A 24,545-nucleotide genomic window follows, 5' to 3' on the forward strand; every position below is an offset into this window, starting at 1 on the left:
AGTTAAAACCCCAACAAAATTTCCTGTTTTATTTTTCATTTCCAGCGCTTCTCCTCGTGCCGGATAACAACTGGCTTTTACGCCACACTATCCTTCCGGAGGCTCCGAGGCAGGTGTGCGATGAGGCCGGTCCAAGGCCCCTGCAGCCAGCGCCACCCACGGCCCACCTCTGCAGCAGGGGGGGGACACGGGCAGGACTGAAGACCAGCCACCGCGCCGAGTCTGCCCCCACCAAGATGCACTCCACGCGTCTTTTTCTAAGTTTTCGGTTGCCCCAGCCAACTCCAGTGGCTTCCAAGGCAGCCCACATGCTCTTCCTGCCACCTTCTTGGGGGCCTTTAGGTTGTTTAACAAGGACTACAAGTAGGGGCCGGTCTGACCCCAAAGCGGGTCCCTCCCGAGTCGCTCTCCCTCCGAGCTGTGCGGGCCCAGCACGCCCACCTGTGCGCACCCCTCACCCGCCGCTGAACGGTCGGGGGAGCGAGCCCAGCCCGGGGGTTGCGAGGGAGGGGCCAGGGGCGCGGGGAGGGGGTACCGACGGGGGCCGGTAAGGGAGCAGGGCGGGACGTGGGGCGGATACCCGGCGCCGGGACGGAAGGGAGCGCGGGGGCGGGGGGCGCGGGGCGCGCGGGGCGGGGACGGGGTACCGCGGGGGCGGAGCGGCCGCCTCGGGGCACAACCCGGGCGGGCGGGGGACTCGTCGGGAGCCGCCGGGCGCCGCGCGAGGACCTCGGGAGGCGGGAGCCGCGTCGCTGCGCACGGGCGGCCCGGCCCATGTCCGCGCCGCGGAGCCGGTATGAGGGCGCCCGCGCTGCTGCCGCCCGCGCTGCTGACCTGCTGCGGCTGGCTGCTCGCCCCAGTGAGTGCGACCCCGGCGCCGCCCGCCCTGCCCCGCGCGCCGCCCCCGCCCGGCGGGAGCGCCCCCGCGCCCGGCTGCGCTGCGCTCCCGCGTCCGGCCGCGGGGCTGGGCCGGGGGCGCGGGCAGCGGGGCAGGTCTCGGGGTCCCCACCCGCCCGCCGGGCTCGCGGGAGGGAGCAGGGCCGCCGGGGACGCTCTGGACCCTCCCCGCCGAGCGCGAAGAACCGAGCTCCGCGCCCGGCCGGGTTGGAGACGGGCTGGGAGGTTGCGTTTGCTCTGTCCCCTCCGCCGTCCCGGGTTCGCTGGGAACAGGATCTAGTTTCTTGCTCGACGCCCTTCCCAGCGGAGCGGGTCCGGCCGCGTCCTCCCGGAGGCTGTGGCCGGCGAGGACGGTTCGCGGGTCCAGGGACGCCCGAGTCGGGGGGTGGGTAGGGCTTGGTCACCTCCGCAGGCCTCACGTTTCCGAGGGAAATTGGAGTTCGCTTTGTCTTTAACTACTTCCCCTTCCATCTGCTAGTACTGTTGCTGCTTTTTGTCTTGTTTAAGTGTGTGCCAGGGAGACGCGATGTAGCTACAGAAAGTTGATGTTTTTTTATCATTATTTAAGAGCACCGGAAGAAACGACATGCTGAATAGAAATTTGTTAAATGAGTGCATTTGTAGATTATTTAATTCTCAGGAATTCTTCCTTTTATTTGAAGACCCTTAAAAAAAAAAACCACAAAAACTGTGAACCCTATTTCCTGCTTCCCTCTCTGCCAGACTGGAGTCAGTGTTGGCGTGTGTACACATTTCGCATTTTATATTGCGGCCAGATCACTGTCTGTATTGACTCATATCCCCTCTTAAGGTTGTGAAGCCAAGGATGGAGCTATTTAGGGAAAGTTGTAATTGCTGAGGATATTTCGGGTTCCAGGAGGGCATGAACCTAGCCCACCCCTCAGGGTTGCCAAACTCCCTTGTCTAGTGTGAAGACAAACGGAGTCTTTCCTCCCTCAGAGGGATGCTGTGAGGATAAGAACCTCCCTACTAATTTTAGTGCTTTGAAAGAGCTAGTTAAAAGCACCAGGAATTATTATGGTTAATGCTGCTTTAACTTCTAGGATGTCCCAAAATAAGTCATTGCTGTGCATATTCCAAGAATGTCAGATATCATGGTGTCTCTTAATACCTTAATAAAAATCCATTTTTCTTTTTAAGGCAAAATAATTTCCCTAATTCTGAAATTTAAGCTATTGACTTGTTCAGGTATGAAAAATACAGCCTGCTTGAAACCGGGAGTTTGTACAGTGGTGGTTGCCCGGTGATGAGCCGGGGGGAAGGGGGGGAACCCAAGCTTCAGATCTTTAAAAATGAGGGTAAATGCGGCTAAAGTATTCAGCATTAAGTTTCTCCTCTTAATTTCGTTAGGAAATGTTATTCCTGGTTAGAATTCTATTGACTTATTTCAATAGTAGGATAATTAAACATAGATGGCCATAATATACGCAAGAGTATGGTTTTCTTTAATAAAAAGTTTGTTCTTACATGAGAGCGGGGGGCACAGCTCCATCCTACAGCGTGAGTATTTGTGGGTGGTGGGAGGTGGCAATAAAAAAAGAGAACGTTGGACCTTTGTGAAAATAAAGACCAGAGAATATTACCTTCCAAGACTGAAGCAGTATGTGGCTTTGTCTTTTGCGCACGTTGATGGACAATGTTCGTCACCATTTGTGTCGCGTCTTTAGTTCCCGTGATAGAGCCTGACGTGAGGTCCCCCACCTCTTGCTCAGTGGAAGCCTCAGTGCTGTGACTCTCGCCCAGGCCTCTCCCTACTCACCCCTCATCTTTTTGAAAAGCTCCTTCACACCAAATTCTAAAGTTCAGTTTTGAATGTGACCTGCAACCTCTAAAAATAAAGTTGTCCTATTAGGGCTTTCCAGTGAACGCAGAGCCTGGCCTTAGATGAAGCACGCCGGCGTCTGGGGTTGTGTGCAGTCATTAAGAATGGGCTTATGAGTAAACATGTATTTACTTTGATTAAATCAAGGGCTATGAAATGGAGGACTCGAATATTGAAAGATTATTGGATTAAAGAGCTCTATTGCCACCAAATTAGTACTAACAACATAAAATGTATTACGTTAGTAAGTTTGTTTTCCTGCCCAGAAAAAAAATTCTATCAGGTTTTATATTTGTTTACTAATTCCTTTACAAAGTAAATAGTGAAGCTTTTTTTCAAATAACCATGCCAAAATATGAACGTGATTGCTTTTAAATGAGTGTTAGTTTGGAAGTAGTTTAGAACTGTGAGGTTTTGGGGGCTTTTATGTAGAAATTTTGCTTGACTTTCCCATTATAGTGGAATTTTCAGTTATTTCTATTTCTTTTAACCTTGAGCAGGTGAACAGCATTCACCCGGAATGCCGATTTCATCTGGAAATACAGGAGGAAGAAACAAGATGTGCAGAGATTCTAAGGGCTCAAACAGAAAAATACAAAGGTAAGGCAGATGCCTGGTGAGCGAGACTGTGCCCCGGAGGGTGTGGATGAGCTGACACGCAAGTAGCTTGCACCTCACTCGGAAAACTGGTGTTTCAGGTCACCTGTGTGTTTTTTAAAAAGTCTGCTTCCACTGTTTTTTAATGAACTGCTGGCAAAACTCATAGCATTGTGAGTAATGGGCAGCGGGGTGTGTTTGGGGAGGGGATCATTCACACAAACCTTTTAAAAGAAAGCCTCACCCTTAACAGTAATAGTTTCCATGGTCTGAGATAATAGCAGCAGTTACTAAAGTAATTTCTTTTTTTTTTTTAATCTGTTTATGGCTGTGTTGGGTCTTCGTTTCTGTGTGAGGGCTTTCTCTAGTTGCAGCAAGTGGGGGCCACTCTTCATCGCGGTGCGCGGGCCTCTCACCGTCGCGGCCTCTCTTGTTGCGGAGCACAGGCTCCAGACGCGCAGGCTCAGTAATTGTGGCTCACGGGCCCAGCCGCTCCGCGGCATGTGGGATCTTCCCAGACCAGGGCTCGAACCCGTGTCCCCTGCATTGGCAGGCAGACTCTCAACCACTGCGCCACCAGGGAAGCCCTACTAAAGTAATTTAATGGGCGTTGTTACGCTTTGCAAAAGCAACTCCATTTTCCATGGAATGAGTATTTATCCGATTTCTTGCATTTAAAATTCTTAGTTACATCACAGATGATTTTGATCCAGTTAAGAATGGTGGGAATTTATCAGAAATCAAACAGGAAAATGAGACTTTTGCTTTCCTGAAGAACAGACCGGTTATGAGTACAGTGAGCTTGCTGACTTTATTTCTCTACGTCCCAGAGGCAATGCCGGGACAACGTGCACTCACCCTGGGCACCTTCTCATGTCTGTAAACTTTGAAGGTTCTGGGATAACATCCAGATCATAAACAATAGCAAAAACCTCTTGTCCTTCAGTTTTCTTTTTCTCTGTTCTGTCATTATTTTGTTCTCTTCAAGAAAAAAAATGAAAATCAAAGTGCAACCATGTGTTAAAAGTCTGGTGTCCCGCAGAGGACCTCAGACGGGAAGTCACAGGTGTGGGCGTTGTTCTAGACCAGGGCTGCCCAGTAGAAGCAGGATGCAAGCCTCACGGGTGATCTTGAACTTTCTAGTAGCCACGTTAAAATAAGTGAAAAGAAACATGTGATTTTAATTTTAAAAATATATTTTATTTATCCAAATATATCTGAATCATTATCATTTTAACTTGTAATCAATATAAAATATTGATGAGAAATTTTACTTTTTGGAAAATTAAGTCTTGGAAACTTGGTGTGCATTTTGCACTTACGGTGCATCACAATTCGGACCACACATTTCAGGTATTCATAGGTGGCCAGCAGCTCTGGTGTGCCCCTTCCTGTGCCCCTGGAGCCTCCACTCCCTCGGCTGAAAAATGAAGACTCTGGCCCTAGGGTTCCTTCCAGCCTTCAAGGCCTGTGATTCTGCAGTGCACACGAGATCCCGAGAGCCATGTGTTCCAAAAGGTCTGCTCGAACTCTGTGCAGAGGAGGGCAAGCGAGGTGGCTCAAACATGGCCTGAGGATCTGCCCTGTACAAAGCCGCGTGTGACCGCTAGCCAGCTACTAGGGTCCATGAGGCTGGGTCTTGCCAACCAGGGTCTCAGGACAAGACAGTTGTCATGGCCACTGAGGTCTGTTCCCTTCAGAGAAAATTAAGAGACTTAGGGGAGCTAAATGCTGAGAGGAGACAGGCTGAAACCCTTGGGGGCATCTAGTCAGTGGCAGGGACCAGGTCCCGTCAGCACAGCACACCGTCCACGAGGCCTCCTGATTGGGGGGGGGGGGCACTGTCCGCCACATCCGCAGTGGGTGACCCTTGACCTCTGTTGGGAGACTCCCGAGGGAGGGGCCTCTGCCCCCTCACGCCATCATTGGGCAGTCAAGTTGCTGGGCTCTGGGGCTGCCCGTAAGCGGCATCCGCTGACTGGCATGAATTGGGGGCAGCCGTGAACAGAACCCCTTCTTCACGTGGGGCATCTGCGGGCACTGAGTGGGCTCAGGGCTCTGCTTCCTCTTCCCGGGGCTGAGTGCCCCCAGTTCCTACAGCCGTCGCCGGACACGCTGCCGGGCCCTCAGCCACAGGCTCCGGACACACGCAGACGCTGGCGAAGCAGGAAGGGCGCAGAACTTTCCCGCTGACATGATGGAAGGCAGACCGAATTGTAGTCAGTTGGTGACTGTTGAGAAATCCTCTGCCCACAGCCCTCCTGTCCCTCACTCACCTGGGAACTGCTCGCCTCCCCTCGCCCCTCTCACAGCTGCTGTTTTCCGGGAAATCTCCCGAAATACCATCTTAGCGTTCCTCTCTTGTCACTCTTCATTTCCCATACTCACCAAGAACATTTTGTTAACAAGACTAAACTGGCACAGCAGGCGGCAGGGAACACAACTTTTAAGGGATGGAGTTTGGCCGTGACTTTGCCTTGGAGGAGACCCCCTCGCGGTGGGTCAGGGTTGACCGGGCATCAGGGGGAGCACCTGCACGTCTGTGTCCACGACTCACCTGGACAGACGCGGCATCTGGAGGAACAGGGCGAGTCCAAGGAGGCTGGTTCCGTCCATTGTGGAGTAGGATGTGTGGTCCTCGATCAGGTTTCTTTGATAAAAGGGCTCTTCCTCTCTGGTTGGCTCAGGTAGATGGAGTGTGGCCTTAATTAGCTCAAAACAGTGCCCTTTTAGTTCTGCTCGTTCCAAGGGCTCGGGTCTGTCCCTGTCCCCGGGCCAGCGGTGCACGAGTGTGAGCTGTGGCGTGTGGCCGGGCAGGGTGACGTTTGGCCGCGGGGATGTGGGGAATGTCCCTCACCACCCACTTCTTGCTGTGGAGAAATGCAAGCGCCGAATTGCCCAGCTTCCTATTTTCACAGGACGTCAGAAATGCAAACTTTAGGTAAAATGTTCCCGTTCTTAAAGTTTGCAACTAGTACTTTTTAAAAAGTTCTGCAGGAGCAGGCAGACCTCCTGTGTGGTCGCTGCCTGAGCTGCCAGGTTGCTCTCTGTGTGGCAGCTGGGCCAGGCGGGCCCCAGCTGGGGAGCCCCTCGCGGTGCATAGATGGGCCGGGACGTTTCAAACACTCAGTAGGGCTCCCTCGCAGGCTCTGCTGCCTGGCCCAGCGTTCCTCAGGGTGACCTGTGTGTGGCCCACACAGACGTGCTGGACAGTGTGGACGGCACAGCCTGGGAAGATCTTGGCATCAGCTTGAGCAGAAAGAACGTCTTAGGTAAAGGCCATCAAACATCTCCCCTGTTTGGAGCTGTGGGGAAAGGTGTCCTTAAGTCTTTGCAATGACAAGTGCCAGTCCTTGGACATTTTCTTATATTGAAGGCTCTTATTTTAATATTAGCTCGACAGCAAAAATACCTGCCCCTGAGCCCTTTCACCTTTGACCCGTGGCAAGAGCTCGCGGATGGCGGCCGCCCTCGGGAAGGAGGTGGCGCCACGGGAGGTGGCGCCACGGTAGCCGGCCTGGCGCCCTCGGCTTTCTGTAGAAAGGCAACTCGTGTTCTAAATTCCCGTTTTTCTTTTTGCTCTTTGAAATCTGCATGGCTCGAATACCAAGGATATAAATAGTAATGAGTTACCAGAATGAAGATACTATAGGTGAAGTGAAGGCCTTCTAGCTGGATGGGATGAGAGCGATTCGAGGGTCAACAGTGTGCACCTGCTTCACGAGATTGAAAGTGAGATGAAATACTGAGGGTCTGTAGGAGCTACAAGAAATTGGTGTGAAAGAGCACCAAAGACGCCAAAAAACGAGTTTTCAGTTCTACTGAGATAATTTGTATAAGTCTAACAAGGAATTCTTTTTATTACATGTTGAATCCAAAACAAATTCAAACAGACCAACACATAAATCTAGACAAAACCAATTTTAATTCTCAACCCCTTTAAGGGATTCACTTTGTAGAAAAGAAAAGCTTAGGAGGTATTTAGAGCTTTGTGAGTTAATACTGATTCATCGCTAAGACTAACTTAATCCTGCCAGTGAGGCGGTCAGGCCATGGATGCCTGAAAATATAGCTCAAGGCAGCTCTGTCCCCGCATGGGGGGTGCTGACCGTGGTGGTAAGCAGTGACTCAGCTCTCCAGCTCTGCCCCGTGTTCCTGCCTGTGCGTGGGTCACATGGGAACTTTCCTGTGACTTTACATCATTTTTGCCCAGATCGGGGCGGGGAGGGGGGGCGGTGGTGGTGGTGGTGGAATGTGGCCTATAGTTCGGAAGGACAAGGAGGTACCTATGTTTCTCGACAGCTCCACAGTCTGGGCTGGGTCCTGAAGGTGCGTGGCTGAGGTGGGTATGACAGTGAACATTAGCTCAAGACCGGGGCCCCGGGAGGTGCTAGACTAAAAAACTTTTCTCTGACATTTCTTAAACAAAGAATACTGGACTAATTTTGATCCACTCGTCAAGGAGCTGTGGCGGGTTTGGATTTTGCCGCCTTCAAGCTGACAGGTTACCCTGCCACCGTTTCCTGGGTGCCTGCAGAAGGCACAGGCCCTGTCAGCGTCATCAGAGGTAACCTGCTCCTGGCAGAGCGGGCGGTGTGGGCGTCACGTTCCCACTCCTGTGGGTTCCCTTTTCCCCAAGTCCCTCAGGACCTGTGTGGAGAGGCCCACGGTGTGTTTTTGTCCTGGCTGAGGAGCCCTGAGCTTGGGAGACCCCAGTGTCACAAGGAGGCTGCTGGTGTCCTGCCCAAACTTCGCTCCAGAGGAAGATGCATTCTTGGTTACTGAGATCAGCCTGAGGGCCGCACTCTCTGTCTGCCAAGGCTGTTGCTCTACAGCCGTCCTCAAAAAGAGCCCGGAGCAAAGCTGCCAGTGCCTTTTCCCAAGACACGCCCATGCAGTGTCCCCAGCTCCAGGAGGGCGGCTCTCAGTAGGTGTGGACGTCCTGCTTCTCTTCTCCAGGGCGTGCTGTGGCCTCTGGGCCGTAACTCCCCACTCTGTGCTCTTGGTCCCTCTACCACGTTGTCCACTGTCCTTGCAGCCACAAGATCCTGCACAGCACTTAAAAAGGTGTCAAATAAGCTTTTGCTGAACAAATTAATGAAAAACTTCATATTAAAAATCGTGATATATGCACGTAGAAAAAATGCCATACATACACAGCATGTGTGTCCGTCCCTCTTAGAATTCACGTGTGCGCAGTGTATGTGCACCCCTCCCCATTTCACTGTGCAGATGGAAGCCAGCTCTGGTCTGTACTCTGTTTTCCTTTTTTTTTTTTAACTTTAGCAATGTATTTGGCAACCGTTCTGAATTGGTTTATACTTTCCTTTTAAGAGCTATGTAGTATTCTAACAGATTTCCTTAGTCTGTCCCAGGCTCCTGGACTTTTAGGTAGTTTACAAGCAATACTCTAGTGACTGCATTTCTTCATGACAATAAAATATTTCACCAGCGATTGAGGGTTGACTTCCAGCCACTATGCATGAAATCGGAACATCCTTCTCATATGACCAAATAACATCATTTTAAGAGACTTGCTTATTTCTGTGGTGGTTGTGTCACACAGAATATAACTAATTACATCCCACTTTTCATCTCGTCTTTCCTCCCTGCACCTCTTTGTCACAGAGGAAACTAGGCAGCTTCATGAGCGTGTTCTCTTCAGAAAGTCCCGTGGGAGAATGACCCTTGTCTGCGACTCTTCTCTGACCCCCCCCAGGGGGAATGACCCTTGTCTGCGACTCTTCTCTGACCCCCCCGCCAGGCAGCGCTGCCTCTGGCCCAAGGGCAGGTGGTGGTGGTTGCCCCTCTCCCTGAAGAGCGTCTATTCCTGGTCCTTAGCTGACCTGCGAGTGGGACGTGTGAGCAGACTTCCCTCCGTCTTACATCCTTACATCCATGTGGGTCCAAGGGCGCCTGCTGCCCTTCTGAGGTCAGCGTGATGTGAGGCCCATTATTCCCTTTCAGTTTTCTCTCTGATGTAGGTACGTTCTTGTTCTCGTCCAAATAGCCCTTTGAGCTGATAAGGCAAACAGCCTGATATGTTTTTTCCTTAGGGTGAGTCTTTTTGTATGCGATTTCTTCTCATTTCTAAACTCAATAAGATCGGCTACCGGCCTTGGATATTTAAATGATAATTACGTATTGGTTTGATTTTCTGAAAGTAATGGCTTTAACTTTACTTTTTTTTTTTTTAATATGTTATTATTTCTGCTTTTAATTTTATTTATTTATTTGCTTATTTATTTATGGCTGTGTCGGGTCTTCGTTTCTACGCGAGGGCTTTCTCTAGTTGCGGCGAGCGGGGGCCACTCTTCATCGCGGTGCGCGGGCCTCTCACTATCGCGGCCTCTCTTGTTGCGGAGCACAGGCTCCAAACGCGCAGGCTCAGTAATTGTGGCTCACGGATCCAGTCGCTCCGCGGCATGTGGGATCTTCCCAGACCAGGGCTCGAACCCGTGTCCCCTGCATTGGCAGGCAGACTCTCAACCACTGCGCCACCAGGGAAGCCCTAACTTTACTTTTTATAGGAAACAAATCTCGCTGAAAAAATTCTACTCTGAGTTAAACTTTTATGCTTAGACTCATGAAAGGAATCATGCGCGAGAAGTCAATTACTAGCAGGTAGAGCATCAGCACACCTGGAAGCCACAGGTGAGAAGGAGGCCGGGTCACAGGAAGGAGCTTTGTGCCGCTTGGCATTGCTGCTGGTGGGGACCAAGCTACTTCTTCCGCCCATCTTTCTAAGGTGCTGGTGACCCCAAGACGCAGCTCAGCCAGCTGCCCGCGGTCTCCTCCCCCGCGAGCACCTCTCCGCCTTCCCTGCCCCCACTTAGTGTCACGCAGGCCGCGTCCCGAAAATGTCCCGTCACTCTTCCCGCCGGTGGGGCTGGTTCTGAGGCTGCGGCTCCCCCTCCAGGTGAGCCTGCGGTGCAGGTTCCAGCCCGTTGAGTGGTTTCCTGTGGTCCACCGTCTCGCGTCCCGTGATGGGAAAGCACACGGTCCCTTTCTGGGGTGGGAGAGCCTGCTGGAGGCTCCCCGGCACACCGCACTTCAGCCACAAGCGGCCAGTGAAGCCGCTGTCCCGGCTGCAGTCCCCGCCGTCTGGCGCTGGCTCGTGGGCTCGTGGCTGGTGCTGCCACGATGGGGGCACAGTTACACGTGTCAGCCACGCGCCCCCCCCCCAGGTTCCTCGGGCTTCAGCTGTGCATGTTTTGGTTGCTTGGGCCGGTCGCAGCCCTTCCCGGGCACCCATTCACTTGCGAGTTTTTGTAGAGTTTTCTGGGTCAAGCATCCATTCCAGTGGTTGTCCCGGAGCCCTCGTAGCCGGGCCTGTTCCTGGGGGGTCGACTTGGATCATGGAGTGGACTGTCGTTGCTGGAGCCTTGGCTGGCTCTGTCGTTCACTGATTTTTCCAGCATGTTCTTACTGAGCAGATACCAGGCTAGAAGGGTGATGAGAAATTGGGCAGGACATGTCATCGCCTCTGGGAACTCCACATCAAGCCCCCGATGGCGATGCACCGGGTGGGGAGCGGGGATAACAGGGCTTCGAGCCAAAGGACTGAAGGATTTCTGAGGGGAAATCGGAGAATCTGAACACGGAATAACATCAGTCTACTCTGAACCAGAAGCTGACCGTGACAGAAAAATGGCTAAGGACTTATTTTATCTCTACTCGGAGATTAAGGCAGAAAAACGGTGAGTGGGGAAACTACCAAGAAGAACGGAAGCTTTTTGATCATAAGCTGATTGGTGGTCAGTACTTTGATAATTGACTGTATAAACTTGCGGTGGGTTCGGGGACCGTGGTCTTGGCGTCCACGTGTGTCCTGTGCTCGGCCCTGGAGTGGATTCACTCCATGCAGCCCTGTTCCACCCGCAGCTGGTCACCACCACCCGACCCCTCCCGCCGCCTGGCCGAGGCCCCCAGCCTCCGTGGCCTCTGCACTTGGTGTTGCCTTCCTCGTGATGACGAGCGCACCCTCTTGTATTCCAGGGTGGGGGCCCATCTAGGTGCCCCTCAGCCTCTGGGCACCAAGGCATCTGCCAAGGACCCTCCTGTCCGGCGTCTGTTGACCCAGGAGCAGACGTGCAGACCCTTCCCAGTGTCCAGGGTGAAGGGAAGGCTCCTAGGACCCACTCTCAGGACAAGGATGGGAGATGTCCACAGAGCAGACGTTGGGGGTCCCAATCTTGATGCTGGAAGGTGGTCGTCAGCCCGTCAAGGTGAGGAAATGGGAGTGGACTTTCCAGTCTCTCATCCAAGCTGGTGGCAGAGCCCAGCTCCCTGGACCCTAAGTCAAGCACGCTTTTCACAAAGGCATACTTGGCATCTTAGAAAGAGAGGCATACTTTAGATGAAGGTCTTCTCCCTCTCCAAAGCCTGCTTCAAAGGTGAGGGGCCTCCTCTGAACCCCTACGGCTACAGGGAGATTGACCTCATGTCCATCTAATTGTCTGCACCTCCCACTGAAGCTTCCCCTTGGGATGAGGATCCCCACCAGTTTACTCACTTAGTGACATCAGCCCCTTCTCTCCTCCGGCCCACGGCGAGGGCTTTGGGGCCTGGGGCAGCACGTTGATTTGGTGAGCCCTCCTCGATTTCCTGGCCATCAGCTTCCTCACGACACGCCTGGTTCTCTGTGTATCAACAGGAACCGTCAGAGGCGGCCGGGGTTCAGCTGCAGGCGGAGGCCCCGCAGTGCAGGACGTTGAATCAGGGCCCAGAGCACCCCAGATGTCTGCAACTTAAACATCGCCCTGGCTGTGACCTGCCCTGGGTAGGGCTCCCGCAGCTCAAGAACTGACACTTTCAAGGCACCTCTTATCCATCCCAGGGAAGGGTTACTACCGCTTTTCAAGCAGTCTCTGACTTCTTACAGCTACTTCCTTCTCTACAAGGGAAGGACTGAGGCCTGTCTGAGTGGACACTGAGGGTGAGGCCAGGCCTCCTGGCTGCCCGCTGGGCCCCGGTGACAAGGACAGCACGTGCCTCCTGCTGTCCCCCCAGCAAGCGCTGTCGCTCTGCTCCTGCGTGGCCCCGTGCAAGGTACCCAAGCTCACCAAGTTCGGGGGGGTGGGGAGCGTTTGCTCCTGGGGCTTGTTCCAGAGCTTGGAGCTGGTGGGCTGGCCGTGCGGGCAGGTAGGAGAGGTGTGTGTCGGCACACAGAGCAGCTGGGTCCAGCCGCCGGGAGGGCTGGGGACGCGAACACGGAATGCGTGGGTGAAGGAAGGAGAGCAACGTTGACCCGCAGCCTGGAGCTGGGCCCCAGGGGATTCTGAAAAGCGGGGTGTCTGCTGTGAGCTGTGTTTTGGGACGGTTCACGGAGCAGACACTTCTGAGAGGAGTTGGGGGGGCCTTGCGAGCGGGTCACGTTGCAGGTGGAGGTGACGCAGGCGTGCTCGACGGAAGAGGACGGGAGGCTGGCGGGCAGGGGCCGGGCTGCAGGGAGATGGTGGCGGAGACGGTCCCACGGCCGCATGGCGGTGGGGGAGCCACCCCAGGAACGCAGGAGAAAGAAGATCACACAGGAGGAGCTGGGGCCCGGGGAGAGCGCCTTCGGGGGGTGTGGTTCTGGGGAGCCTGAGCAGAGGCAGAAGAGGGGGCTGGGAGGGAGGCTGGAGACCGCCCACAAGTGGGACCATCTGGGGCAGCAGGTCCTGGAGGCAGGAGGAGTGGCCAAGGGCAGCCCAGAAGGAGGAGGAGGGAGGGGACTGAGCGCCCGGCACAGCTCCCGGGGTGGACGGGGCTGGAGGGGCCAGCACGATGGGACCCAGGGCACTGAGCTGTGGGCGTGCCAGGGGCCCCGGGCCCCCAGCCCTCGCACACAGCCTGGGAGGATGGTCCCGCACGAGGCCGGTCTTGGCCAGGAGCTGTGGACGCCACAGCCAGGCGTCCTGCCCTGGGGGGCGTGCGCAGCTGTTGGCTGCTGTACTGTTTGAGGCCGATCTGCCTTAGCACGGGGAGGTGGATGTCCCGGCTCGATCCCGGGACGTCACCCAAGTCCTGCTCATAAATCCACGGAAGATTATCCTGGGAATAACATGGCAGGACTCCCCACGCATCCAGTGCCAGCCTGTCAGCTGAGCCCAGACTTCCCCTCTCGGACGCGGCTCGGCTCTGCCTGCCTGGGAGCTCATGTGGCACCACCAGCGATGCCCCAAGTGGTCACAGACATTGGAGGGAAGGTTGTTGAGGATTTGTACACAGGACAGCAGCAGACATCTCGACGGGTGAAAGGCGCAGCATCTGCACAAATTTAGCTCCCCATCAGTTTTCCTAAACTGACCCCGTTGCAGGACCTCACCGGGACTCCCGAGGGCCCCCGTTGTACGGATGTCAGGAGAGAGGCGTGAAGGTGCTGGGCCCATCTCGGAGGGACCTGCAGTCAGTTCTCGGGCAGCTGTGCTGGCCGGGACCCCGACCGCAGGCACTAGGTTCACTCAGCTCAGTTTGGAGGACATTTTGATGTTTGGGGTTTATTGGATTCAGCATATTCTTTAAATAGGTTCAAACTGGATCTCTGTATGTTCCTTTGAAAAATTATTTTGTTCAGTTAACAGCTTTGGTTAGTTCTGGGTTTTGAGTCTTAGTTTAATGTTAGTTCAAGTCCCAAAATATGACTCCCACCAATGGAATCTGTCTGAACTGAAGTTAAACTTTGCTACTTCCACATTCAAAGTTCCAAAGTGATTTGATCGAGGTGCCATCTGGTGGTATTGTCCCCCCAAATGGTCTTTCCCAGGCCTTGTTTCATAGTTTGCCTCTAGCCCACCAAGGGTGGGATCATTGTAGCACCCTAGCTAGACAGAATATTGGGGTGTCCAGGAGTTGTCTGAAGAATGAGTTCCTGGTAAAATACTCCTTGCAGCCCTCTAAAGGCATTTGGAGTCGGAGCTTTGTCGTGGCACCTGGGTTTGCCCCTGTGTAAAATCCAGGCTCTCATACAGGGGGCCTAGGAAGCTGCGTGGCCCTGGGCCTCGGTCCACACCCGAAGGCTTGATCTGCTGTGTGGACTCAGTTACAAGCTAGGGGATGTTGAAGAGCCAGCCCACGTTGGTGCCCTTGTCGGCTTGTGAACTTGCAGTGTTCCTGCTGCAGGAAGACCTGGTGAGGCCCTCCTGACCCAGGTGCCTCCATCGGGTACCTCGGGCAGCCTCAGACCAGTGGACGCTCGGTGAACATTTGTTGGAGAGACGAATGCTCGCCACTGCAAGTTTTAAGAGGGCATGGCTGCAGCTGGTCCAAACGGTGTGCCGAGTCATGAAGAAGGGACAGTCCGCTGTTTGGAAGATGAATTGTTCCATCTCTGTCTGCACGGGCAGGGGGTTGTTATCAAACGCCCTGAGCTTGTTCTGTGAGTTGCTTTTGAGTCCTGACTGCAGCAGCTCCCCTCCCAGCACGTGGCCGGATTTCACCTGCACTGACTGTCTCTGAGAAGCACGCGTGCCAGACACAGGCTGTTATTAGTTCTGGTGGGTTGTCACTCTGGGCGTTTCCCCTCAAAAGGCTCCTTTCCACTCCGCTTCTGCCACTAGCAAGTACTGTCGTCATGCCTGACTGCAGCATTTCTAAAAAGGCGTTTGGCTCCGTACCCAGCATGGATGTAGCTCTCCTTATCTCACTACACGTATTTTAAGAATAAATGATGTAGATATGCATCCTTAGAGCAACAGAAAGAAAGACCCCTCCATTTGGTAGAGTTTGACCATCACTGTTATTGGTGAGATTAGCTGGGCTCTGTAGGACGCAGAGAAGCAGGATATTTATAATTGGGCACCCGGACCAGAAGCATCCCAAAGAGCAAATCCCAAGCTGAGGGCGGGGCTGACGGGGGTGGGGGCCAGCGTTTCGGAGCTTCCAGATCCAGGGGAGGGTTCGCAGCGATCGCGTCACCATCCTCAGGGCTGGGGGTCTGGACCCACTCAGCACCACGTCTGCTTCCTCGGTGAGCGCTGAGACGCCGGGACGCAGCCGCTGGAACAGCGGGGCTCCCTGTGCCGCCGCTGCGGGGATAACGTCCACGTCTCGACCCTGCGCACCCTGAGGTCAGGAAACAGACCCCCGGGGTCCTTCTTGTGCTGTGTGGCCAGCTCAGACCGCTGGGGAACCGTGACTTGAGTGTCCAGGAATGGGAGTATTTTGAGGGGTGGTCTCAGCAGAAAGTCAAAGCAAGGTGGTGGTGAGCTTATGGCGAGATTTCTGCCGGTCGTGACTGCAGCTGCCCTTTGAAGGATCCAAACGCAGGACCAGGGCTGAGAGTAGAAGTTGCACACAGCCCCATTTTGGCCGTGGGGCATAGGACAAATTTGACAGTGACCGGAGGCCCCAAGGGAATGGCTGCTCATGGCCGCGCTGTTCTCAGGGCCCTGGGAGAAGTGAGAGGGTCGGGGCTGCCCCGGGGCACCTCTGTGGTCTTTCGAATCGGGGGCGCCCGCTGGTCTGGGGAAGCACGTTCGTTGGTCAGAGTCCCCCTGGCCCCGGGGGCCTCAAAGACTGGCTTGTGTACTTACCTGCAGAAAACAGTAAATCACGTCCCCCTCTGTAAGCCTGAAGCAGGGCCCTCAGACAGGCAGGCGGCTGCAAAGCTGTGTCTGCACAGGCGGCTGCGGTTTTATTTTAACAAATACAGTTAACACCCTGCACACCAGCCCGGTGGTGAGCACGTCTGTTTTGCTGCCCTGTCAGTTTTTATCTGGTTTAGTATTTCCCTACGAGAACACAGAGCAGAGGCCTCGTCTTCAAGGAATGAAAATAAGTGAGCTGCACGGAAGCGAAAGAGAGTAACTTGCTGGGCGGCGTTTTCGGGGCTCTGAGATTGGTCCCGTCAGAGCACCCCCACGGCCTCATCTCCGCCTCCACCAGGCGTGGCTTGCTTCTGTTTCGTGTGCTCTTTGCTCGTGGCCACAGGGGTCAGCTCGCGAGGCCTGGGGCAGGCAGCTTTCCCTCCCTGGGGGACCCTGGGGCCACCTCCCTCCCGCCCAGGGCCAGGAGTCCATGTTGCGCCGGCTATTCTAGGCCCAGACGTGGCTCTGCGGGTCGAACTGTGGCTTCCCCTAATGATCGTAGTGAGCAGTTTTCCAACAGCAAGGCTGCTCCTTTCTGTGTGGTTGAAAATCTGTATGATCAAAATGTTGGAAGGGAGGTGGAGGTGCCACCACCCAGGTCCAGCAGTTGTCAGCCTCCGGCACTTGCTGTGACAGCTTGTGCAAGACATTCCGTGGACCGTTGCCGTGGAGCTGCAATGCCCTGACTCTAGGGTTGCTTCAGACTGTGCCTCTGAAAATTAAGGCAGCAGGTCAGCTGCCTCGCAGAGTGCCCCACGTTCTGGGTGCGTCTCGGTGTTTCCTTCCGGGTTGAATTCTTCTAGCCCCTGTGTTTCCTTTACGCTGCAGTTTGGACATAAAGGTTTGATTTGACTCAGGTCAAGCCCTTTGGGAAGAAGGCGTGCAGGTTATATGTGTGCTCTGTGGCGTCAACATTCTGGTGCCCGTTATGTCCCTCAACATCCCATTATGCTGTTTGGTCACCTGCTTAAAAGTGACCTACAGAGTCTTGAAAATGAAATTCTTTTTTCCCTTTGCAATTGGCAGGTGGTCTGTGGGCCTGCTGGGCTCTCCCAGGCTTTCCCACCTCCTGGCTTTCGTGCCCTGTGGATGATTCATGCTTGAATCAGCCGGTATTTAGGGTCCAAAATGTCAACTTTTAAAATTCTAACCATTCTTTACACGTATTAATTAACGTTCTCTGTGAAGAAGAGCTTTTCCTCATCATTTGGGGAAGAATTAAGTTCCTTCCGAAAGAATGGGATAAAAGTCCAAGCACCTTGGGGACACCTATTAAGTACTTAATAACTAGAATTCTGATCAGACAATTATTTCATCACTGCTATTTATATCACAAGTAAAGTGAGTGTTGGAACATGTAGCCATTAAAGATGATGGCACACGTCACAAATGACATGAAAAATACGAGATGTCTGTTGTTAAGTGAGAAAGCAAGGAATACGCCAGCATATAGGGTAGCCTGTGTTTGTGAGAAGAACGTGCATAACGTCTCTGTGTGCGTGGTGTACGGGCAGGTGTGTAGGATGTCACCCGGCCCTGTAGGGGCAGGAGCCAGATGCCCAGGAGGGGCCGGGGGAGGCCGCTCCAAGGAGGTGTTTCCCCAACACTCAGCGTGGAAGGCAAAGGGGGCGGGGCAGGCCTGTTTGGGGAGGGGGTTTCTCTGGGGAGAGTCCTTGGAATGCTCTGTGATGTCTGCTCCCCTGTGGAGGGGGGCGTCCCCCACCCAGTGAGAGGACTGCCATGCTGCTGGGGGACACAGGGGTGAGAGGTGGCTGGCAGCCGCCTTGGTGCAGCTGGGCAGAGAGGTCCCACCGGGTCTGTAACTGTCCTCTGCTCAGGAGGACAACCACCAGGGCGAGGGCCAAGAGGGGTCGGGGCCGCAGCTGGGGGGAGGCGGCCCCTGGTCCATGGGAAGAGGAGGTGCTGGCTTCCACCACGAGCACCTGTGCCAAGACCCCTGAGTGCCTCCAAGCCCCCTGGAGCCCCGAAAACCGCCACCAGCAGATCCAAACCCCAGTCTGCCCTCCACTCCCACTAGCCTGAAATAAGTCAGGTGGAGAAGGCATGTTAACTAAGGAGACCAGACTGTGCCTTAGACCAGCGTGGTCAGAAACACGAGGGGCCCCACCTGGTTTCCTGCAGGACAGAGACTGTGCCCTGAGCCAAGGGGAAGGGCCCGGCTCCACCTGCAGCACAGGCGTGTCTCCAGGTAGTCCATAAGCATGAGCGGGGTCACCCGCCGCCGCAGGCTGCACGCGGGCTCACAGCACGGGCCCACCTCCTCGTGCCTGGACTGACGCACCGTGCGAATGCACGGTCCGGGGCGTGTGCTGCTTTCGTAGTTTAAGATCGCACGCCTGGAAGAGTCTGTCGAATTTTAAGGGTGTCTCACTGAGGGGCTCGTATCGTCCCCTCAGGTACTGAGAAGTTCTAAGTGGACAGAGCCTGGTGTAACAGGTTGTGGCGAAGGGTCTGATGTGCGTGTAATGGGTCTCAAGGCCTTGGGGGGGGGGGCGGTCACTGAGCCTCTTTAGGTGTGGACCCCCACTGTGAAGCAGCGTGTTCGCCGAGAGCCAGAAGGTCCTTCCCGACTCTGAAGTTCTGCGGTCTTTCTTTTTTAATTTATTTTATTTCATTTATTTATTTTTGGCCGCGTTGGGTCTTTGTTGCTGTGCACGGGCTTTCTCTAACTGTGGCGAGCGGCGGCTACTCTTCGCTGTGGTGTGCGGGCTTCTCATTGCGGTGGCTTCTTTTGTTGTGGAGCACGGGCTCTAGGTGCGTGGGCTCAGTAGTTGTGGCGCACGGGCTTAGTTGCTCCGCGACATGTGGGATCTTCCCGGACGAGGGCTCGAACCCGTGTCCCCTGCGTTGGCAGGCGGATTCTTAACCACTGTGCCGCCAGGGAAACCCCTCTGTGGTCTTTTTAATGACCCCCCAGCTGGCCCTCTGCCCCAAAGTTCTTGTTCACCAGGCAGAGCCCTGGCACTTATTTAAGGGGCTCACGAGGAGAGTGACAGATGGAGTGAGAAAACGTGACATTCCTTCTTAAAGTGCCTTTTTCCTGTTCAGAGATGTCCAGTAACTAGTGTGGCCTGAATCACCCCAGACGGAAGCACAGGAAACGAGAGCAGCCGTGACAACAGATCCTGTCCCCGAGGCGCCGCGCAGCCAGCACGTACCCTCTCCATCCTCAGCCCAGCAGCGGGCTCTCGGACCCCACAGCGGGGACAACAGCCCTCACAGGGGCTCCAGGGTCAGGGGCCCTGGGGGCCACACTCCACCTAGGAGGTGCAGGGGGATCGGCGACGTTCCACCGTGCCCACCCCCAGGCCGAGCCGCCTGCCCAGTGCTGCCAGGGACGGCCGAGGGCGAAAGCGGCCTGGCTGGGCTGGGCCCCGCCGTGTGTCTGTGCCCCACCCAGCCCAGCCCACAGCACAGAGGCGCTGTGGGCAGGGCTGGGGAGCCTCCGGCAGCTCAGCCAAGCTCTGTTCAGTGCCTCGTTTACTCGTCTGTGCGAGGAGACTGGGGACACCCCAGGCTTGTGAGTTTGGGGGGTGGAATGAGCTCATGAGGGCGGCACCCGGCCCCGCTGCTGCTGTCACCGCTCATCCGGGGAGCAGTGCTTTCCCCAGTGGGCTCGTGGGCTGGGCTGGTCATCGGCCCTGCCTCCTGGGTCTGTGGAGGTGCCGGGGGCCGTCGAGTGGAGCGTCCAGGGACGCCCGGCCCTTCGGCGGTGGCGTGAGACCGGGAGGCACCCCGCCGGCCAGACGGGCCTCCCTGTGCCAAGCAGGCCCCTGGTGAGCCGCCCGGTTGGCTCACCCGCTCTGCATGGGAGGAAGCCAGGCTTAACGAGGTCGGGGCTGTGGCCTGGCGAGTTGTGGGCTCCGAGCCCCCCCTCCCTCCCGTGCCAGGTGGGGCGTGGCTGCCGTGAGCCCCTGAGCGGCTCAGCACCACCTCAGGGACGGGGCTCAGCCTGGGTCTCTGGCGCAATGGCCCGGGGTGGGGCACGGGAACGTTCTAGCAAGTCCCCGGGGGCTGCTGCTCTGGGGCCCCGTCAGCACCCGCGCTCGTGATCCTCGAGGTCCCGTCTAGCGCCTGCACCCCAGGACTGTGGGTCTCAGCCCTGGGTACACGTTGGAACCTCCAAGAATCTTAAAAACCGAGAAGCGCTGTCCGGGAGAATCAAACCAGAACCCTGGATGTGGGTACTAACAGCGGGCTCCAGGGGCGTGTAGGAAGGACCCGGGCACACCCGCCACTGCCGCTTGGCTGCCGCATCACCAGCCTGGGCTGAGGGGGCGCTGGCCTGCCCTCTGACGGGGTCGTCCACGGGGCACACGAGGTGCTGCCGGTCACGTGAGCCTTGGAGACCGCGTCGTTCTGGCCACGGCAAATTCTATACGAGGAGTGACCAGGGAGCAAGAAGCGCCATTTCTCTGCTTTCTCTCGAGCAAGGTTAAAAAAATAAAAAGCGAATAAAAATGTCCGTAATGAAAGGACTTGGCCTGGAGGGTGTGCTGGTCACGGTGCGGAGGCCAGTCGAGCTGAGCTGGCCCCCAGCTGAGGCCTCCGCGTGGCTCTTCCTGCCGTCGAGTAGCAGCTGCTCCTCAGTGTCGCTCGCCGTCTGCCCTGTGTCGTCTGCACACTGATACCCGTACTCGGCCGCCTGCCCACTGGGGTCGGAGCCAGGAGACAGGAGAGGTGGTGACGGGCCCTTCTTCCCATCTCGTTACACCTGTTCTCACCTGTCCGCCGACGCAGGCGTCGCTGATGCACAGAAGCTCCTGGAGACAAGTAAACGGTGTCCAGCGCTGTGTCCGCCACAACCAGGCAGTTGCAAGTCTTCTGACGGGACTGGGCTGGGCTTCCCTGGGGCTCCGGCTTCATCACCGGGGGCAGAGGAAGTGGGGTTGTGAGACCTCCACCCCAGGAGCTGCGGCTTGAGGGGTGTTTACCCGCCCGGTCGTGAGGTCCCACCAGCCCATCACAGAGGAGGACGGATGGACCAGGTCAGCACCTGCTGTCTGCAGGCTGGGGATCCAGTGACCAGCACGGCTCTGGCCTCGGAGCCCGAGAGCACTTCCTGGGCTTCCCTGCAGCTTCCGATTCTGGAAGAAGCTTTGCCACTTATGACTTCAAATTTAAACTAAACTTTTGAATGGAAAGTGTTATTGGTAATGTTAGCTGTTGCCTGGCCTCATACATTAGTGCCAGAAACAGTTTTATTTCTCCTTTTCCTTTCCCCATGCCCTGCTCCTGCAGCACCTCCCCCACGCTCCGTCTTGAGCAAGGTGACCCAGGGGATGAGGCCTCCTGCCACTGGGTGCCCGGGTGCTGGTCCGCCCACCCTCTCCTCGCAGGCCGGGCCGCAGGAGCGGAGACCCCTCCCTGGAGCTCCTGGTCGCGGTGGGAAGCGCCTCCATCACACTGTGTCCACCGTCGAGAGTCAAGCCTGCCTGGGTACCTCTGCTGTCCCACTGCTGTGCTGTCTCTCTCTGTGCGTTGGTGTTGGTAGGGGACTGGCTTTCTCTCTTGGTAAAACAGAGGACAGATCGGAGCACGGCCACTGCTGGGGATGCCCCGGGAACCTCACCCAGAGAGGGCGGGAGACCACGTCAGTCGTGGTCACAGCCTCACCTGAGACGTCAGCCCTGCATTCGCTGGACGAGTGCTCAGAGCCGTCCTTTGTCTTCTTGCGCACCTGGATTCGGTTCATGCCTCTGGCTCTGTGTCCAGGGCGTCCATCATAAAACACCTTGAACGTGGAAGACTGGAGTGGTAGGAGCACATCTCCCCAGGTCCCAGGAGGTCACGGAGGGCCAGTGGGGACAGTGGTCTTCCAGGGAGAGGGCAATGACAGCAAGACAGGTTCTGGCCCCAACCTCGCTCTGCGAACCCACGAGCAGGAAACACAGGGTTTGTAAAAGCTCTGCCCTAGATGAAGTGTAACACCTAAGTAGTGAGACTCACCTGATTTTCTTGAAAATTAATTGCTGTTTATATCATTGAAATAATGAGAAAATAAACCCGGGACTCAAAACAACATGTGTACCATCGTCTGTGAGAGTATGACTTGCCCGGGGATATTTTGGAGAGAAAGTTGGTTTTTCGGGTACAAGTTTCCTTTCCATGGTGACGGGTTCCTCCCGCTTCGTAAGACTGCATCGGGCCAGGTGAACTGCAGCTGTCTCCCCTGAGTTCCAGAATATTGACAGGCACGTGTTCTAACAGCAGCCTTTCCTGAGCACAAGTCATCCGTGTCCCGAGTGCATTCCGTTCAAGTTGCCGTGAAGTTTAAGAAAGGTCTGGAGGCTGCACCGTGCGTAAGACCAGTTTTTCTGAACCTCTTGATCTAGAATGTTCCTTTCAGGGGACTAAGCTGCCTTCCCAAGAGGAACTTAGGAGGCCACCACCACCGGTTTACGCTGGGCTCCTATGCGCTCTTTCCCTGCGAAGCCTGGCGGTTGGTTCACGGAGGCACCTCGGTCAGGCCCTGGTCGGGGCTCCTCCGCCACCTCCTCTCTGCAGCTTCTGGGACACTTTGCCAAGTTTACAACGTGTCAGTGCCTCCCAAATCTGTTACTCACCCAACTGCTAAATTAAACAGTATGGAAGCTGAGGAGTACAAAAAAAGCACTTGTTTTTGGGAAAACCAATTTGTGTGCTTTGGAAAAACTAAAAAAGTGGGTTGCTAAGCAGCCGTAGGGTTGGAGGTGAGAATGACGGCTAGGATGGAGTCTGGAAATCTAGCTTTGCGGGAGCCTAAGTCAGCCCACTTTCAGTGCTCTGAAGTTGGAAATCAACGATAGGTCAGAGTATGATTTACACAAGAAAAGCAATGAGAAGCCCAGTCAACAAGCCCACACGCAAAGGAAAGGCTTTGGCTGTATGTTCTATGTTTAAGTAATAACACACTTTGTGTTTCAATTAATGGAAGATATTTAAGGCATTAAGCACCTACCGTGCTTTTCAGTTCCCCAAGCCACTGACCCCCACTTTGGATAAGAGACCTCCTCCTCCTTGTTTTGGGTTTTGAAATACGGAGAAGATTTGTGTGATAAGTGATAAATAAATGTTTACCAAAAAATTCTCATTCTCATTTATAATTTATTCATAAAATATTTCAGATAATTTATATGGCCATTTTTAGCTGAAAAACCATGACGTGAAGAAAGTTGCATCTGTTTGGGGTAATTTACCCCCAGCAATAGTTTATGTACGGTAATGATGGGTTTGTTATTTTCTCTCTTTGCTTTGTTTCTTGATAGTTTGTAAGAGTGGCTTTTTGGCTTTACTTTTTGCTCATTTTAGCTACAGCTCGAGGGTGACGCTGTCCTGGGATGACGGAAGTGTGTGTCTGAGCTGTGAGATGAGCGCCACCAGCCACACGTGTCTACTGAGCATTAGAAGTGTGGTCCTGGGATGATGGAAGTGTGTGTCTGAGCTGTGAGATGAGCGCCACCAGCCACGTGTCTACTGAGCATTAGAAGTGTGGTCCTGGGATGATGGAAGTGTGTGTCTGAGCTGTGAGATGAGCGCCACCAGCCACATGTGTCTACTGAGCATTAGAAGTGTGGTCCTGGGATGATGGAAGTGTGTGTCTGAGCTGTGAGATGAGCGCGACCAGCCACACGTGTCTACTGAGCATTAGAAGTGTGGCCACTGCAGCTGAGGAGCTGAATTTTCAATTGCATTTAATTTCAGTCGATTTAGGCTTAAACTGAAATGGCCACATGTGGTAACCACATTGCAAAGTGCAGTTCTAGGATTTTTTTCCCTTCTTTATTTTAGCGAATCTGTTTAGTTCATTTTATCTATTGTTTTACCTAAAGCGCTAATATATTGTTGAAGCATGATGGTGACAGCAAGTGCCCAGTAGGTTCCTGGTTTGGGTTGTACACTGTGCTTAACCTTTTCTAATAATAGCTACTTCTTTTAACAAATGGTCTTTGCTATGTTAAGGCAGTCTCAGTATTTCATTATTTTATTTAGAGCTTTTAAAAATTAGGAATGGCTGCTGAATTTCGTCAAGTAACTTTTCAGTCTATTGATGTGAACAAAATTTTCCTCTTTTCAGACTGAGCCTTGATTTTATTATCACCATCTCAAATACCTAGGTTGCTACCAGAGTGTAACAAAAATAAATTCTCACGCAGACCCTGGTTGCCTCACCCACGCCACTTTTTCTCATGCAGTCTAGACTATTCACCACTTTTCAAGCAAGCCTTTTCTCCCCAGTTTGTCTCAGCTCCAGCTGATCTCTGTTGGGAGTGAGCCCTGCCTGTCAGCTCTCTCCCCTTTCTCCAAGCTGCCCCCCGCCACCCCGCCCACAGAGTCCCATCACGGTTGTGGTTTACATTATTATGATCACAGTTGACCCTGTAACAGTCTCAGTCTCCTTTCTGGTGTAGCTCTGTGTTATTCCTGGAACTATAAGTTCGTTTTCCATGTCTCTATCAATAATTAGCATCAAACTTTGTACCAGAACAACGGCAAGACTCTCGTGATGATCTAGTACACAGGGTGGTCACCGAGTGCTGTCCTCAGAGCCACTCCTGCGCCCTCCGTCCCATGCCAGGCGGCCGGGTTGGTCTGGGGCTCTCTGGTGCTCCTCCAGCAGAGCTTCCAGAAACTCCCAG

General features: G+C 54.6%; 1 protein-coding gene across 3 annotated transcripts in view; it reads left to right on the plus strand.

Moving 5' to 3' along the window:
- The first annotated feature begins 682 nt into the window (after window positions 1-682).
- Window positions 683-24,545, plus strand: part of VIPR2 (vasoactive intestinal peptide receptor 2) — a 70,630-nt gene continuing 46,767 nt past the window's right edge. Inside the window, exons 1-2 of one of the 3 annotated variants that reach the window (XM_036864156.1) lie at window positions 683-859; window positions 3,241-3,340. In XM_036864156.1, coding sequence (XP_036720051.1) covers window positions 797-859; window positions 3,241-3,340 — 163 coding nt within the window. In that variant the 5' untranslated portion in view covers window positions 683-796. Of the gene's footprint in view, window positions 860-1,185; window positions 1,283-3,240; window positions 3,341-24,545 lie in introns of those variants that run through there. The other 2 variants (XM_036864157.1, XM_036864158.1) reach the window with 2 other exon arrangements.

The sequence above is a fragment of the Balaenoptera musculus genome, chromosome 9 (genome assembly GCF_009873245.2).
Source record: "Balaenoptera musculus isolate JJ_BM4_2016_0621 chromosome 9, mBalMus1.pri.v3, whole genome shotgun sequence".
In the NCBI taxonomy this organism is placed as follows: Eukaryota; Metazoa; Chordata; class Mammalia; order Artiodactyla; family Balaenopteridae; genus Balaenoptera; species Balaenoptera musculus.